The 17,862-nt window shown below is 40.6% G+C and overlaps 1 protein-coding gene across 1 annotated transcript; it reads right to left on the bottom strand.

The window, feature by feature from the left end:
• Window positions 1–9,593: 9,593 nt before the first annotated feature.
• Window positions 9,594–16,456, bottom strand: LOC117727478 (ephrin-B2a-like). The gene is made up of 5 exons (XM_034527821.1): window positions 16,185–16,456; window positions 15,260–15,543; window positions 14,068–14,160; window positions 11,913–12,017; window positions 9,594–10,727 (listed from the first exon to the last, which is right to left on the bottom strand). Exons 1-5 carry the CDS (start codon window positions 16,289–16,291, stop codon window positions 10,312–10,314), a joined length of 1,005 nt encoding a protein of 334 aa, XP_034383712.1. The 5' UTR covers window positions 16,292–16,456; the 3' UTR covers window positions 9,594–10,311.
• Window positions 16,457–17,862: the final 1,406 nt, after the last annotated feature.

Raw genomic sequence — 17,862 nt, 5'->3', positions numbered from 1 at the left:
TTGAAAATTACTTTTTCAATTAGATTCTATAATACTATTATGTCCGTTATTAAATAGTTTTAATGGCATCGCCATGTGTCATTCAATTATGAGAAAGTAACGAGTTCTCCGAGCAACCCACATATCCTTGTCTTAAATAGCGACTTATTTCCCCCCCAAATACTAAGATTTAGGCAGTCACAAGGATTTGGTGAGCCTTTATTCATTTTAATATAACTTACATAGCACACAAAGTGATTTGTAACCAGACTAAAAAACAGCTAAGACCAAATGTCAGTCGTCATGTACGTAAATACATTTTCTGGGCATGTAATGTTTTATTATCAAATCCTTTTTTAGCATGCCAGTCTGAATATGCTAACTTCTGCCCAACCACACCAATAATTTCCCCCTTAATATAAGCAGAACTTCTGTTCTGCGAGCTCATAGGATGTGATCCTGTCTGCTGTTCATGTTACAAATTAGAACTAAAGCACATGACTCAGTTGGGAACGGGATTCATTTAATGTGGTGACTAAGTGGTCAGAAATCTTGTCATGTAATATTGGTATTTATCAGGCTCTAGAAATAATCAAAAGTAAGGTTTTGTCAAAGTTAGCAGGCTGGTTGACCAAATGCTGTTCCAGTTTAATCTGGTCACAACGTATGATGACAGTAACATTACCATGAATTAAGACATGACCCGTTCACTTAAGTTCCAACTGGAGGGGATGGGTGGAACTACTGTTAACACTAGTTAGCGCCTGTTAAACATACATTTAGTGAATTGAATAAAAAAAAGATTCAAAGGAAAAAGTGTTTAAATGTATTCTATTTCAAGGAAATTTACATTTAACAACCCAACAGTCACATGTTTTTCATACAGAGAAAGCATTACAGGACATGTAGAGTGCAGCAGTTTTCTAATCACTTGGGGTTATGATCCGGGTCAGCTCCATCTCCGTGTTCCTATACAGGCCGGGACAAGTGCAATACCTCGAGGTACACAGCATTGCTACTAATCCCCACCTGCACAGGAAGGGACAACTCCAAATATCCCAAAAGTCATACACAACCAAGTTTTTGATGAAAAACAAGCCGGTTAGTTCATCAACAGTCAGTTTTGCATGGATTTGCACAGCAAACATCAGTTAAAGCTGAATGCAAACCAGCAAAACTGACCGTGTGATGATTCAAGATAGTCTGTGATTATGAACGTCCGAGTTTCAGAAAGACGCAGTAAGTTAGAAGTACTTCAAGTGCTTACATTGCAGTAGATAGGAGAAAAACACTACCTGCACTATAAGCACTTTAGTACTGCTGAAACTGACTCACTTGAAAACTGGAAGAAAATTTAAAAAACAGTGGTACATGTGTATCATAAAAATAAAAATAAAAACAGGTTGTGTTTAATGTGACACCCCCAAAACCAACAATCTTAACAGGTGGAGAGCAAGCAGGCCACCATCAGTTTTGCATAGATTTGCACAACTCATCTATTCTTGTAGTGCAACTATGCAAAACTAGCAGAGAACTGCAAGATAATTGAGCCCAATTGGAAATTAAAATGGCCTGGTGGCGCATATCACAGCCCCTTATGCCAGAAGGAGCACTTAGGGCAGTAGGTGCTAGTCTATTTCACTATCTGCACTAGATGCACCTTAGCACAAAGACAGTACTTCAAATGACATGTAACATCACATAATCTGCACATCATTGTCAGAGTATTGCTGTAAGTGCCTCCATTGCAGTAGGTATTACATAGTACTACCTGCACTGTAAGCACTTTGACAATACACAGACTGGTGAAAGCATCGCTGCCCTCCAGCACCATCGGAGAGATGGCCACATGGCTCCAGGTTGCAATTGGTTTAGGGTCCTGCACTTCCTGACGGATCTGAAGATTTAAAAAAAAAAAAAAACACAGGACAGGACAACTTGTTAGGACAATGAATACGACTTTTGGGCATTTGCAACAAGTTCCGTGTGCAGGTTGATGTGTGCGCACGTGTAACCCGCTCCTTGTAAATAAAAAACGCGGGCTTCGTATTTCCATCCACCGTGGTTGTGCGTCCCGGCTGCTGGTTTGTCGATATGTGCAAGCTGCAAGTTTCGCGATACAAGATGTTTTGATTGATCGCAGCAGCACGAGGTCACTGAAAAAAACATGAATGAGCAGCACAGTCTGCGGCCCGCGTTTCCTGCGACACGGGGGCGCGTGCGCACGGAACAGTGTTGTTCACCCCTCCCCCACTAGTCTTTAACATGGCGCCTCGAAGTGCGCCAACCTTAACATAAATGACTTTAAACCGGCCGTAGAATCGCACACATATTTTTACAATTGCGTATGTGCGTCTCTCTCGTGGCGCCTCTGTTGTCCTGCGGGGTTTCGGACCTCCAACCAAACACGGCCACCGTCCGTGTCGACGCTCCCACTGGTGGGGAAGCAGCTTAGCTGCCGCGAGCTAACGGGCTAGCTTGACAAAAACATGGCAAACCGTTTTAACGTTGTAAGACTTGCGTTGCCCCTTGGAGATACCACGGGGGCAGTTCGGGGTATTTTCAGAGAAATAGAGTTAAAACAAATATACACACACAAATATATACACGCACACACACACATGTGGTTTGCAGGCTCATACAATAAGAGTTGGGCGACACTCATTAGCAAACAACAAACGAGCACACTTTTAGAAAATACACAAACGGCTGGGTCGGCTGTATTTAAGTACTCCTAACTACCTTAATGTGGTGCCCGTCGCAGTATTGTTGGCGTTTACCGGTGAGACTGAGGCCAGTGGACGCGGCGAGGCTACGCTAGCTGAGCTAAACCGCGCGGCCTAAAGCTGCCCCATGTGCTGCTGCTTTGTTCTGGGGGCACTTTAACTCACACGCCACTGCACTCGAGACGGAGCAACAAATTAACCACATTTTATGAACTCACTTCTCACACATCGGACTCGCGTGTTAAAACCAACTCGAGAGCGGTTATTAGGAGACCCTGTTGGGTTCAAACTAGTTGCGAGAGCGCAGCGGAGAAAAGCTCCGGACAGCTTTTTCAAATCTCCCTCATTCCCTCAATGGTGGAGCAGAGGGGGCTGCCATGCGCCTCACCGTACACTGTTTTCATCGCCCGCATATCATTTGTTTTTAATGCTTTGGCTATCCCCACCGGCACGATATTCAAAACACGCGTAAAAACACATCGGATAGTCGGCAAAAAACGGAGAAAAACAACAAGGACCCCCCCCAAAAAAACCTCGACTTCCTCGCCGATAAACATGCGCTCGGCAGACACTCACCATCCGAAATCCACCATCTTCGCTCACTTGCTTGGGCTCTTGCCGACAAAAGAGAGAAATAAATACGCAACTGTTCCGAAAACTTTTCTACCCGCAGACACCAACGGAACATAAAGTGGAGTCCGAGCCGCTCGCGAGTCAATTCACAGCCCAGATACGCTGGTTAACAATGATTGCGGGGTTAGGAAAGTGGCGCGAAGGCGACCAGTTGGTAACCATGTGGGTGAATGAAGGGCGGCTCCCACTGAACGTAAATATCTAGCTACAACCCCCAACTCTCCCATTAGCATACATAAACTACGGTACTTCCGACCCACGTCTCCACCCAAACAGCCTCCACCTCTCCAAAGGAAGGAGAGGGAAACGGACGGGATCGCTGCGGCTACCAACGTCTTTAAATGGAAAGGGAATACATATATGCTCGCGCTTAACGGGGGGGGGGGGAAGCGTAGTCAGAGAGTTGTATGTGCATTTGAGTTTTAGCTATTAGGCTAATGCAAATAAGAAAATATATCATCTTAAAACAAGTTTTGTATTTTCGTGAACATAATTGCGCCAAGTAGTGAAACTAATTTATATTTAAAAGTGAGCACACGTTATGCTTTAAGTGCCCTCGATGCATGTTTGGTTAAAAAAATAAAACGACTAATTAACCTGTTGCTGCTCCACAACGCATTGAAATTAGCCCACTGTCTGTTGTGTGTTATCGCTCATCTATATTAATGACTTTTTTTCTTGTTGTCGGCCGCCACAAAAAGGAAATGCATATTTCTGTAATGCTCTCATTGTGACATCTAAGAGGTTTTGCATATACCTTTAAAGTTACAAAACAACGGGTCTTGTATGGGTTATTAATGCATTTAATGTTTATAGATATTCTTTAATCTTTGAATGTATTTAACACCCATTATAAACTAGTATAATTACTATGGGTATTGCAACGTCGGATAAAGGTCTTTTAAACACGTTTTTTTTAAGTATTACCTAAATGTTCAAAGACACATTATTCAATTAATTTGATAGACTCTCAGTGATGTCAGATTTTCTAGTTCCAGTTTTCTATTGTGAGTCAGAAGTGTTTTTTACTGAATCAACAATGAGTTTAGGGTTGGAATTATCTGTTACATTTAATTAATTGGTTTTGAGTAACATTTTCACAGCAAATATACACAGAACAATGTTGATACAGTTTGAACAAAATGAGCTTCCAACAACTGATTCAAAACAACATTTAAAAACTGAAATAATGATTACAAATAATCTGAGGATAAAATAATTGAACAATATAAATTAAACCGATAAAGAGGTTATTTAAATGTATTTAACAATTGTTTTTAAATGAGTAAAACATGTTTTAACAATATTCTGTCAGTAATTGTTTTAGGAACCACATTCACAGGACTTCTCTTACCCAAATAATTAAAACTACATACATTTGGTTTGCAGCGTAATTAAAACAAAACACCTGATGTTGTGGTGCATCACAACTAAAAGGTAAAAGCCTTCAGACCACAACAGAAGAGCAGTCGAGTAATGCAACAAACGTTGGGCCCTCAGGACGGATGGAGGGCCCAGACTCAATACCCAACACTATTTTCTGCATTTAGTTAAATAATACAAATCTCTCAGAGCAGTTTAACAATATTCATTTGAATGTTTGAATTTAGAGAATGGTTGAATACTTTGCAGTAAGATGCAAAGTATAGATCCACAAGCCTATACATGTTTCAGATGTTTGAGCACCAGGCAGCTCGAGATTCGTTTGAACTTTAACACTGCATTCTGAAACCTTTACTTTTATAGTGAATATAAGCTATAAGTGTTTTGTTTTTTCAATGTGATTATGATGCAGGGGATGGCAAGGAGTTGGAATTTACACTTTGATCAAAACGAGTTACAGCTATTCATTACGAGACAAAATCTTTGAGATGATTTCATCAGTTAAAAAGATTGATTGAACATGAGGTCGATATTGATATACCAGATATGGTATAAAGCTGCCAGTGATTAAACAAAGAAGATTTTCTAAAATACTGCTACATTTCAGTGAGAAGTATACCTTTTACTCCACACCATTTAACATTTATAGAAATAGAACATCATACAAATCCTTCCCCTTAATGTTTCAGAAGTCTATGAGTTGTCGTTCCGACAAAGAGACAACAGCAGACTTAGCCTCCAAACTTCTCACATGGTGGAATTTAAATAATTGTCCAAAGTTATCAAATTATCCAACATTTTCACAGTATCCAATGTTGCTAACTTTAATTCTGAAAACTCCGTCCCTAATTGAAGAATGCTGTACCAATAGCCGAAGAAACGTATATGGTTTTAATTAACACTTTTATTTCTAGATCTAGACTCTTCCTTTTAAACCCATAGCAGAACCCTTTTAGGTTCCACCTGGAACCCTTTCAGAGGGTTTTGCCTGCTATTCATCATAAAGGATCACACGTATAATCACTAGTGAAAGATTTCCCTCTGAGATATTAATATTAATTACAGAGAACCATGTTTTAGTAGAATGGTTCCACCCCAAATCTTTTTTAGAGGTCGGGAACTTTTCTACCTTCGATATGTGGTCACAAGAACCTTTAGGTCCCACCCATAATATGTTGATGTTCCAAGAGATTTTAAAAATAACTTACCTGGTTCTTCCCAGAATTTACAAAGGGACGGGGACAATGTGGTGCAGTGAAACCCACAACAATCCCAACCTCAGTTTTGGGGGTGTGAAGGGTGGAAGGCTCCTTCAACAACCATGCTTTCAAAAATGCAAGAAGAATTATCTCCATCAAAAGGGTTCTTAACTTGTTACCTTAGAGGAACCTTTCTTCAAAAAAGGGTTCTTCTGAAGCAAACCTCAGTCCTGAAGGGATACATATGAGTGTCCCCTGCAGCTTTAACACAAATCCTTCCAATCGTGTTTTTGTTCACAAAACAAAGATGTAAATACAGTTAAATACATGATAAAAAAACAAAGTGTTTATCAAAAACACCCCAATCCATTTTCATTGGAGGTTATAACAAAGAAACAATGATCCCCTTCAAATCATTACCCCCCCCCTCCCCCCCCCCCCCCCCCCCCCCCCCACCCCTGCAAAATGCCCCCCTTGAGTAGTTAACAGTACAATAGGGGTTTGATGCAATGCTGTCAGTGGTTTTACCTTTCAATACAGAGCATTGGAATGACAACTCATTGTTTTTAAGTGATGTGTTGTGTTGAGAAGCCGTCGCCCCAATGCACATTTGCTGGATCCGGGGTATGGTTTGAAAAGAGTACGGCTGCTGACCTCCGTGTTTTTATCAAAAGTCCTGTAAACCGTCACAAACATGAGTGTATGAGTGTGATTCAGTATGGTAGCTGGCCAGCAGAGGGAACTAGAAAACTAAACACTGTACTAAACAGACATGATTGCATTACAACTGTAAGAGGAAGCACTTACCACAACTTCCCCATTCCTGGAGTTTCTGTAGTTAAAAATACATCACCTTTATGCAACCCACTGAATTTCAGAGAGGAGATGGAAGTGTGTGTTCCCAGCTGCTGATCGATTACATTTGTCCATTATTTAACTGTGAGATCTCTCTTTGCTGCATGCTGGTGTTGCTGTACATTACACTGGGTTGCCCACAGATGGTGCAAGTCCACTTTAACTAAAGGTGTATTTGATTTGAGCTTCAATGCTCAGTCCTCGGATGGACCAACAAATAACAAAATAACAACAAACTCGTCCCCTCATACCAGAATATCTGTTCTTCTTCTTCGTCATCTACAGGCACACAGTGGGAGTAGGAGCTCTCAGTCATGACCCCAACCCCCCACACAAAGCCAGTGGTGGGGCTAGTTCCTCTGCATATGGAAGTGAGGTGGGGGGTGGGTGGACGCAGGGAGGGAGGTTGTAGCCTTCACATCGTCCCATGGGGTCAGATAAAAGCTTACAGCTCTCCTTATTAGACCTCCCCCTCCTCTTAAAGCTCTGTGCTCTTTGCACAAATGGTAGTTAAAGATTTATAGGCATCAGTTGCAAAAGCATTTTAGCACACTTTATGTATGATAGTTTATGTTATTTGGGACAAAGATAAGAGAAAAAACATGCATAAGGGCAATACAGCAACTTCTTTTTATTTCTGCTCTATTAAACTGAGCAGACTTCCCAAGTAAAATGAGCAACTTAAAACAGCAAGCTGGTAACACTTGTGATATTCAAACCTGTACTTAGGATCCAAAACATCCTGCCTGATACAGCCCTGCTGCTGCGTTTTTTTCTCCAAAATGGACTACCATAGCCAAGCCCCTCCCACAACAGGGGCCATGAGCCTGGGGGTCTCTGTTTTGTTCTTCCTATAGAAGCCCGGCCACCATTGTCTTCGCGTGATCCCGAGGTCAACTGAACTCACCTCACCCGACCACTGCCCATTCAGCTGTGAAGCCTCACGTAGGACAAAAACATCTCTCAGGACCAAGGATCACTTCAAGGGAGGGGGTGGGCGGACACACACACACACACACACACACACACATGCACACGTACACACATGCACACAGACGACAAGCACAATCTGTAGTGTTTCAGAGTCACAAGCCTGTTTGTGCTATATTGTGTTTTCACAATGCAGCAAGACACAATAAGAGCCATGTTGAGGTCGTACAAAGTGATACAAAAATGAATTGGTATATTTGGTTATGGATCATTGTATACTCCGAATGTGTTTCCCCATTGAAAACACCCTGGGTGTGTTAAAATGGTAAGAGACACGTTGGTCTATTAAGGAAGTAAATTATAGAAAGTAGTAATGATGTTATCTTTGACACATTTTCCAATTCTTCTCTCAGATATACTTAAATACATCACTCACCTGAGGGGGAACTGCATTTGGCTGCAGGTTAAGAATGAGGCCATCCACGCCTGTCCTCTGCAGCTCTTTATTACAAGTTGGTCTGTCAGGCTACAGGCCAAATAGAAAAAAGTATACATAGTGCATTGTGGAAGACATAACCATAGTTCACAACAATGTTCGCCTGCAAGTTGTGTGAAAGAAAATGGCAGTTTACTTATATTTTCAGTTTAGAACTGGTTTAACTTGAGCTGAGCCGTTTCCTTGTTGGATGCACAGTCTGGAGCACATGTCCTGGAGATCCTCCAGTCTGGCTTTCAGAGGCAACAGTGTCCCTGGTGGAGAGGAAGCTCATGGAAGCTGACAGGTTGAAAATGTGCGGCATGATGTGGCTGAAGGAGCATGAAACATGTTCACCCATGGATGCCGTGCACAGAGCCTCATGAGACACTGTGGGACAATTAAATACTGAGTGTTTTTATATTTATATAAAAAAAGATTTTCGTATATGGTGCATATTATGGTACTATCGTTTACAGATAGTTTCATAGCTTGCAGGTAGATCAAGCAAATGTGTTGAACTGCAAAGATGAAACCGCAGCTCGTCTACACCTTCATGAGTGAGAGGTTTGGAGAAAGAACCAATCAGAGATGTTTATGCATAAATAGAACATCATACAAATCCTTCCCCTTAATGTTTCAGATGTGAGTTGTCGTTCCGACAAAGAGACAACAACAGACTTAGCCTCCAAACTTCTCACATGGTGGAATTTAAATAATTGTCCAAAGTTATTAAATTATCCAAAATGTTCACAGTATCCAATGTTGCTAACTTTAATTCTGAAAACTCCTTCCCTAATTGAAGAATGCTGTACCAATAGACGAAGAAACGTATATGGTTTTAATTAACACTTTTATTTCTGTCCTTTTTTTGTGTCCATCCAACGACATGGAGAAACACTCATCATGGTGCTGTTCACTGCAGAATGGCAATCACTCTCCCCTGAGCACCATTAAATAATGACGAGACATGCTCCTTTGGGCAGCGTCTACCCACCCAGAATCATTCAGAAAACCGTTTAACGTTTGTGCCACAGCTAAAACACTTACCAATGAAAACATCTAAAAGTTAGCACCAAAAAAAAATGAATAGTGATGCTGAAGTCATCGCGCACTGTGCTGCTTAGCCATTTTGTAAAGGGGAAAACTGGAACTGAAAACTTTCCGTCTGTGTGTGCATCACGTTTACTGTTACTCTTGTTGGTTTTGGAAAGAGAAAGCCGACACTGAAGAAAAGACTACTGACAATGTGTCCACGTTCTTTCATATCCCATGTTGTAATTACTTTGTTTAAGGACAGCCCCCCCCCCCCCCCCCAGCTTTATATTGGACGCTGCTTAAAAATAGTTATGTTTTTAGATGATCATCAATGAATCAATCAATATAACATGATAGCAGCCTGGAACAGAAAGATACAAGTAAAAGTATGTAAGTATCATCAGCAAATGTAACCTCAAGCTTCAGATCTCAAGATGATTCAGTTTACTGTCATACAGTGTCACACTTGAGAAGCTGAAAGAACAAAATGTTTGACTTGATTAATCATCGATTCATTTTTGTGATGACTGATTTAAACCATCCAAAGTTCTTCATAAGTTTTGTTTGTAAATATTATTCATACTTACTTTATTTAATGTACTTAAAATAAAGTATTCTAAAAAAGGGACCCAAGTGTTATACTATTATAGATTATGTTATTGGATTGTAAATAATCATAACTTTACCAGTGGGTTGAGGTGGAGCTCATTGTAAGTACTTTACACGCTGTTGGGTAAAATGCAACTTATTAGATAAATTCATGATACGTTTTCTTCGCAAAGCCTTAATCTGCAAAGTAATGACTAACTGGCTGCTGCCATATGAATGTAGTGGAGTAAAAAGCTAAATATTATGTAGTGGAGTGGAATGACGCACCAAGCTCCTCTCTGATTGTCTCTCTGTATCAATAAAACAAAACGGTTTGCAATTGTGACAGAAGTATAAGAAACAGTATGTGGCCAACACAGCTCTCAGATGTAGGTATGATGACCTTTGGTCGTGACCTTTGGTCCCACGCACTACAAACTTCCAAACTGTGTGTCCCAGACAGTGCAGGGCGACCAACCACAGACTGGCATGAGAGCGGCGAACGTCAGACTTTGTAGTAGATGTTGGTGGGACTCTTGGGCGTTATCTCCTGAACGATGTACACAGGGGGGCCGTAGTCGCTGCTCACGCGCTCATAATGACGACAGATCATGCTGTCAGAAGCCCGCAGAGGAAACACAGCGTCGCTGCGGTCCGAGTCGTTGTAGTCGCTGCCGATGCTGTCCCGCTTTGCCACGGCCAACGTGTTGAGGGACACAGAGGCAGACTGCTGGCGGTCTGGGACAGGGCGACGGTGACGGCGTCTCCACAGCACGACCAGCAGAATTATGACGACCAGGAGGAAGATCCCACCGCCACAAAGCACCCACATCAACCAACCCGGTTGCATCAACAGGCCGGGCTCTGAGCCGCTGCCGTCGCCGCCACTGGGGTTTGTCTGTCCCACTTCTGAGTCCGGGTCTGTCACGAGAAACAGAGGAGAGACAGAAAAGAGGAAAATGAGATGAAAGAGTGAACTAGGGCACACAACACAGACATTTAAAAGCAATTTCTCACAGTGTGCGCCGCCTGATCAGTACATGTTAACATGAAAACCCTCCGGCAAAGCTGCACTCCAGAGAATATGCTCTAATCTTTAGTGTCTTACTGGTAAACAACATCAACTCTGAAGAGGAAGGGTTGGGAACAAGTTGGAAAATGGAACCAGTAAACGGTTTCAGACATTTTAACAAGAAATTATACAATATGTGTGATGTTGGTTTTCAATCAAACCGGAAAGACAATTAAACTTCACAAATCCAAATCAAGAGCTGCAACTCCAATTCCTGAGTGAATTGCATCGTGATAGAATAGCGTGCATCAACAGCCCTCAAACATATTTAGTCTGTAAGCTTTCTGGTTGGATCGTAAATTACAACTTGGGCTCTTATCGAGTGTTAACACACGAAAATAATCAATCTGCAGTGTGGATTCAGGACAAGATATATATTAAGTCTATCAGCGTCGGTAACATTTATTGGATTGTTTCCAACTTTATGAATGTTTTACTTATGTAGATACAGATGTCAGAAGTATGTAAAATTATTTCCTATTCTGGGTAAATGGTGTTTTGCATGTTTGTGTTTAATCCAAATCACACAGATTGTAATTCCCTTTCCAAAGCACACTTTAACAATTGTTTAATGTATTATTCCTTTACTTCAAATGTAGGAAAAATAAAAAAAACTCAATCAGTTAAGGTAAAGAATAAAACTAATTTTTGTCAGTCAACAAAACAAAAGGCTAAAACGATAATAATAATGATTTGATTTCATCGGCCTGATTACTACAACTATTGGAAACACATTAATGTTAGCTGTTGCATTGCTTCTTCGTTGGAATAAATACTGTAGTTTATTTTGAGTTGATTATACATTATACTCTCCTGCTGTGTGGCTTAACTTAGTCCTCAACAAATATTTACTCATCGTTGGTTAACAATGGCTGAAGAATGCAGTGCACCATTATTTTAGGAAAATATTCAGCCTTTTTTAAATACAGAACGTTGCCCTTTTTCCTTCTGTTAACAGTTTAAAACATAGAATCAATCTCAAAGATTGTAATGATAAAACTCCTCCAGGCAACAGTTTTGCTTCGTCTTCATACCAGTTTTGCTTTTTCCATCTTTTTCTTTTGCAGACTTGGACTTTGGTCGTGTGGGTGGGAACCTGGTGGGGGACTCCTGGAGGATTGAAGGTGGATCTGAAGAGTCTGGAAAATAAAATGACAACACATAATTATTAGCAGCAAAACGCTTCACATCTCAAAATGTTCCTATTGTAACTATACTGACGTTTGTTGAATCATTCGTGTTTATTGTCAGCATCAAAGCAAAAAGAGGTTTTCTTCTTTCAGAGAATATTTCGCACTACCAATCATTCAGGTAAAAATGCATCACTAACCTAAATAGACCACAAAAGTTCTGTTGTGAGTCACGACCGAGACTCTTGTTTCTTTGAATCACAAATGCTTTCACTTTCTCCGCATCCCTTCTCTGTTTTTTTTAAACTTTTTTTAATTTTGGGAAATGTAGGAAATCAAAAACCTATGGGCACTTTTACAGTTTACAGTTGTATAATGTCGTAAAACTACCCAACTGTATATAAAGTAGTTAGAACTATAGCTCCACATCAACAAGACAACAATATGAGATTCTGCTAACACATTGATGCATCTGTATTAGCCATCTACTAATGATAGAAACACTTAGCTGATCATACTTTTGTACTTTTACTGAAGAAGGATATTTCTTGCGAGGCTTTTACTTGTAATGCAATATTTTGACGTCGCTTTATCGCTACCTTTGCTGAAGTAAAGCACCACTGCTTTTTAAGTCTCCCACCAGTCCCCCGGCGTTATGCTAGTGCAATGTAGTCGTTAAGTGGAGTAAGATTGAAAGTTTAAATTAAATTATACAGGCCTGCAGAAAAATAACAAACAACCCTTTTCAAATCACTGAATAACTGCAGGAACACACATATACATTTGGCCTTTTAGTCCTATGGATCAAATTCAGTCGCAGTGTCTTCCTTCTAAGATTGAATTCAGTTTTTTTACTCATTTCATTTATTAATTTATAAGGACAACATGCATTAATCAACATTTCTGTAGAGCATGTATTCACTGTTGGCATTCATTAACTAAATTCATTAATTTATTTTTACTCACACCCTCATTTAGCATGAATGTACAAAATAACTACGTTATTCAATTTTCAGTTTCAAAATGCTGAATCCATGAATCCAAACCTAAACAGAATGGGTCGAGACCAAAGCAAAAATCTAAACCCAACACTGGAAAATGCATTAATTTATATATGTCGAGAGATTAAGACGAGATTACAACTAAATCTGAGTTATTAATGTTTTCTGTTGCTGTTAAAAGGTTTGTTTACATCCGTAGCGGTTTGTAAACACAGCAGGAAAACAGCCCCATATTTGCAGTTTTGATCAATTGAGAAACACAAAATGCTTATTTTTCATCTCACATCCATAAATAATTTATATGAATAATACTTCACAAATTATATGTTGAAGCTTGAAGAAATGTAGCTTTTAAAGTTTTTAGCAACACACACAGAAACACAGCATCTGTTTAATGTATCTCGTGAACCCGAAAACACAACTATAAATGCCTTTTGGGTCATATTTAAGGTAGCATGCCTAATAGAAGGACACATCATGTCACCATAATTATCTATAGATAGTTAATATATAAAGAACACAATGGTTATGTGTTGATACTGTGATAAATATGTGAGACATTTAAAGTAATGTGTCTATGTTCAGAATCGGCCTAAGTACAATTTAACATTAATGTAATGTAATGTAAATGTATGTGATGCAAAAAATGCAAAAAAAGAAAAGAAAAAGACTATTGGCTATTTTGATGTTTATAAAGGAGGAAAAAGATGATTGACAGCCCGAATGATTGCATGCAGGATAATACTGATGGCCTTAAGCTGCCAGCGGTTTGAATTAGGGATTTGAGATAATTCATGACGACAATCTCTCTTCAAGAGAATGAATAGATGATCGAGATTATCTGACCACTTAATAATTCCAGAGAGGAATGATATTATTGCATGACACATATAACAACCAGAGTCAAAGAATGGTTGTCAATGTTCCTTTAGCACATTTGCAAGTTATCAGTTGTTCTTTCATTCACAAGGATAGCTTTACACACATACGCACACATACACACACACACACACACAACCACACACACACACACACACACACACACACAAAGTACTTACTTTGGCCGACTCTCAGCACCAGCTTCATGGATTTGGATCTGCACGCCCCTCCATTAGTATTATCCAGACCCTGCAGAGAGCCTGCAGAGGTGGCTGAAATACAGTTGAGAGACAGAGGCAAACATTATTAAGTAATGTTTAACATTTTATATTTCATGCACTCATCGTAATACAAGATGATCAAGCAATGCATAGTTTGCTGTTCCAGTTGCTGAATGTTGCAACAGAATGCAGCCACACGGTGATGATGCATGCAGTATGCAGATCACACACGAGGGCTGCACCAAATGAGAATTAATGAATTGTTTGGTCTATGAAATGTCAGAAGACAGTGGCAACCACGAGTTATGAGATATTTGGTTTGTTCTCACATCAGAACAAATAAAAGCAACAAATCCTCATATTTAAGAAGTGGGAACTGGAGCTGGAGCATTTTGCAAGGACATCAACTATGAATTCTTGTTGGACTGACTAATCGTCTCACCTCTAAATTCAAAATGTGGACACAAAGTAAATAGGAGCATTTTCAATTTTCACTTACATAAAATTGCTAAATATATTCAGACACAAACACACAAACACACACACACACACACACACACACACACACCAAGAACTCTTGTTCAACCCGTCACTCCCCCCCCCCCTCCCACACACACACATATACTTGTTAGCAGCATTTAGGTCAGATAACAACATCTCACAGTCTACAAGCCACGTTGCCATGAAAGCTCCCATCAAATCTGCCTGATGCTGTAAAAGCCTTGTGTGATTTGGGGCATGTAAGCCCTTGGAATCACACTGGCCTGCCAGAGCGAAGTGTGCTGTCAGAGCGTGGCGAGGTGGATGAGGCTACATGGTCAGACTTGCTCTCTATCTCATGCATCACTTGCCACTAAGATGCTGGTTCAACCGACAGCGGCCCAATAACGAGGCCACATTTTTTTGACACTCACGCAAACTGACAAATTGAGAGGGAGCCGAGGATGATGGCTTCCTTTTAACCCACGAGGTAAAAAGAAACAGTTGCTAGCATCGATTCAAATCCACCTGTAGGAACCGGCGGCTTGTGGCTGTGCTGTACTGATTTTAAAGTGTTCATATGCACAGAAACATGCACATGGTGTGTGTGTGGGGGGGGGGGGGGGGGGGGCCTCTGATATGAGATGTGAGGTTGCACACAGTGACTCACAGGTGATATAATAGTCCCTCCCCTTGAGGAACTCCAGACCCCACAGGTTGGGGCTGAACTCCTGAAACTTGAACGTGAACTTTACGTCCTGGTGAGGCTTGTCGCAGTTCAGCAGGGGCGTATCCGTCTTGGCGATGGTGCAGCTCTCCATCTGACTTCTGGACACCAGGTACACTCGGTAGAATTCCTCCTTCCCCCCCGAGGAAGCATCTGCACGGGGACACACGATGTCCATCTTATCCCCGATCTGAGGATACAGGACCAGACCCTGACCCGGACTAAATCTGTGTGTGAGAAAAGATTAAGTGTAAAACCATCGGTTTCATTCAACAGGAAAAAAAGTGTTTAATCCAGTTCAGAAAAGACACCTTCAAATGGTTCGTTTAAGAAACAAAGACATTTCAGTTTAAAGCTGGAACGATGAGTCAACCACAAATTATTTGGATAATCGACCAATTTAAAATAATTCCTCTAGTTCCAGCTGCTCGGTCGTAAGGATGTGCTGCTCTTCTTTGTCTTGTGTGACAGTAAAGCGATTAGATTTGGCTTGTCAGTCATCTGAAGATCTTGCACTTAAGGAATGTTCACCCATTATAAAACTCTAAACACGAATCAACCAAATCAAGAAATGTATTGCTAGAGAAAATAATAGTTAGTTGGAGCCCATTCAATTGACCATGACACGAAACATCCCATTTGAGAAGCAGGGCCCAGAGAACGTGTGCTTCGTAAATTAATTAAGACAATTAATCATATTATCAAAGTTTCCATGTGATTAATGGGCTAATTGTTTTTAGCTCTAGAGCCCCTCACGTGACACATCACAAACTGTGGCATGGTGGTTTTCAGTCAAATGCGTTCATCCTCTGAATAGCATTGGATCAACTCACCATCTCTCAAGTGTGAACCTGCTTCGTGCACTTACTGTGAGTTGGAGCTGCTCCAATGGATGGAGCCCAGAGTGACTGCGCGACATGAGCTGATGACCGCCAGCAGGACCGCGGCCGCGCAGCTGCGTGTGGTTCTCCCCATCACGGGAACAAATCCGGTCCGCCGCCGCTCCGTATCATAAGGCAGAGTGGAAACCGGCTAAAATGAGTTGCCTCTGCATGTCTCCGGCGGCTCCAGGTGCGCGCACAGGACACATTCCGACGAAGTTGCGAGTCCTCCTCCTGCAGTTGAATGAGATTGTCCACATTGTGCGTAATTGGCTAGAAAATCATTCGTTGTGACGAAATGCATGCATTGGGGACAGAGACTGTGAGGAGTATTCCAGTCATCAGCTGACTGACCGGTCCGCCCATAATACACTGGCTCGTGCGGATACTACTGTCGGGGAGTCAACTACTGTTGGCACAGATAAATATGAGATGAATGCAAAGCGTTGGAGGATGGGTTTATACTTCTTTCAGAAATATAATTTAACAATAAACACCCGTAAAAAACCGTTTTTTTTCTTCATTTCCTTCTATTCCCAAAAGCAGTTGCACCTCTCTGAGCTCAGTTCAGCTATTTTATTTACAAGTTTAAATGTGTTGTGAGTTGTTCCTCATCTGAATTAAAGATGATTACATGTAAAGCCTGTTGAGACAGCTTATTGAATTATATAAATCAAACGAACTTGACCACCAGCTTTTGATATAAAGGATTTTTTTTTAGTGGGGGAAAAAAACGATACAGTGTACAGTCACAGAGTGGAAACTCGCTCTTGTTTGCATCAATGATTATTTACCAACATTTAAAGTCACCATTTAAAGAAAATCCAGGACACGAGAGAACAGATTTGTTTGATCGTGCTATTAGTGGGGTGGGGGGGGGGGGGGGGGGGGGACAAACACTATAGTGACAAACAGAGGGACGAGCTCTGACTGACACTGATCACCATATATGACCAAACTCTACCCAGAAAACACAGACTTAAAAAATAAAAAAGTCCATCTGCCTCTTAACGGGTAAGTTCTTCAAATAAAAACTTGTATGTAAAATCATCATTATGGATGGGCTGGGATAAGTAGATTTTCTTCAAAATCCGGTGTATTCTGCATTTAAGGAGCCATGGCTGTAATCCCCTCATTTCCAGAGCATCTGACCTAATGACACAGTGGTTTAAAAGATTGCAGGACTTCTGTCACAAGACTAAAGCACCACAAATGACGGCTGAAGTGCACAGAAATGTCTGCTAGGGAACTTACTTGGCGGCATGTGTGTTCAAAGTGCAGCATCTTTCCATATTTATTATTCATTTTATTTATTTATTTGTATTTTATTTATTTGACATGGACTGCACAGAATAAAACAGATGCAGAGATGTTTTCTCATGTAAACACAAAGTCAGACTAAAACAAACTTGAGATGTTTATTTTTATTTTATTTCATTGAGCAGAATAACATGCATTTACAAGGCTGATTCAGATGTCAGTGGAACTGTACAAATCTTCTTCTTTTTTGTCCGAGGCATCTCTGAATTTACTAAAAGCAAAGACCTGCAGTAAAGAAAAGGGCAACTTATCCAAATGAAACAAAGGGAATTTAATCACAAAACACATCTCTGCATGTTCTTGTTAAACTGGGAATGATACTTTTGTTTTTTCCCGTCTTTGTTT

The sequence above is a fragment of the Cyclopterus lumpus genome, chromosome 3 (genome assembly GCF_009769545.1).
Source record: "Cyclopterus lumpus isolate fCycLum1 chromosome 3, fCycLum1.pri, whole genome shotgun sequence".
In the NCBI taxonomy this organism is placed as follows: domain Eukaryota; kingdom Metazoa; phylum Chordata; class Actinopteri; order Perciformes; family Cyclopteridae; genus Cyclopterus; species Cyclopterus lumpus.
Note: the sequence above shows the minus strand (reverse complement) of the source record. Positions and strands in the feature narration are given on the sequence as shown.